This window comes from Pterocles gutturalis, unplaced genomic scaffold (genome assembly GCF_000699245.1).
Source record: "Pterocles gutturalis isolate BGI_N339 unplaced genomic scaffold, ASM69924v1 scaffold825, whole genome shotgun sequence".
In the NCBI taxonomy this organism is placed as follows: Eukaryota; Metazoa; Chordata; class Aves; order Pterocliformes; family Pteroclidae; genus Pterocles; species Pterocles gutturalis.
This window is the reverse complement of record NW_010140307.1, coordinates 1,089-1,605: the sequence shown is the minus strand read 5'-3', so window position 1 is coordinate 1,605 and position 517 is coordinate 1,089. Positions and strand designations below refer to the sequence as shown.

The window sequence follows — 517 nt, the reverse complement described above, 5'->3', positions numbered from 1 at the left end:
CCGGGAGACCCCCGCCGCTGACAGCGATGTGCTCGGCGGCCAACTCGCTTGCCAGGGTCAGCATCACTGCAAGGGCAGGAGGAGGGGGTGAGGATGGGAGACAGCCCCATCTCCCTCCCCACAGCGGAGCAGACAGCAAAATTCATCCTCCCCGGGCTCCATCCCAGCATAACACAAACCCATGGGCAGGAGCTGCCCTGAGACCCGGCAGCTCGAGGGCAGAGAGCATCTGGGAGCAGCAGCAGAGCCGAGCCCTGGCCCAAACAGTGCCCACAGAGCCGGGGCAGGGGAGGGTGGCCGGCCGCAGCACCCACCCGTGTGCCCGTCGTTCACCAGCCTCCACTTCCCCGGGGGAGCCTGGTCATAGCCCTCAAAGAGGATGTCCCCGAGGCCACCATCCTGCTGCAGCCGGCGCCTGTCGATGTTCACAGGGGACTGCTTGTCACCACCACACGTGGCTTTCAGCTCCTTCCAGTGGCTGGGGACCGCAGAGGGGGGGGAGGGGCACTGCAGGGAC

At 67.1% G+C, this 517-nt stretch overlaps 1 protein-coding gene across 1 annotated transcript in view; it reads right to left on the bottom strand.

Moving 5' to 3' along the window:
- LOC104469165 (carbonic anhydrase 15-like) overlaps positions 1 to 478 on the bottom strand; it is a gene marked incomplete at both ends in the record, with an annotated part of 1,945 nt that extends 1,467 nt beyond the window's left edge. Inside the window, 2 exons of the mRNA XM_010083576.1 lie at positions 1 to 66; positions 315 to 478. Of these exons, the coding sequence (XP_010081878.1) occupies positions 1 to 66; positions 315 to 478 (230 nt within the window). The remainder of the gene's footprint in view (positions 67 to 314) is intronic.
- Between the last annotated feature and the right edge of the window lie 39 nt (positions 479 to 517).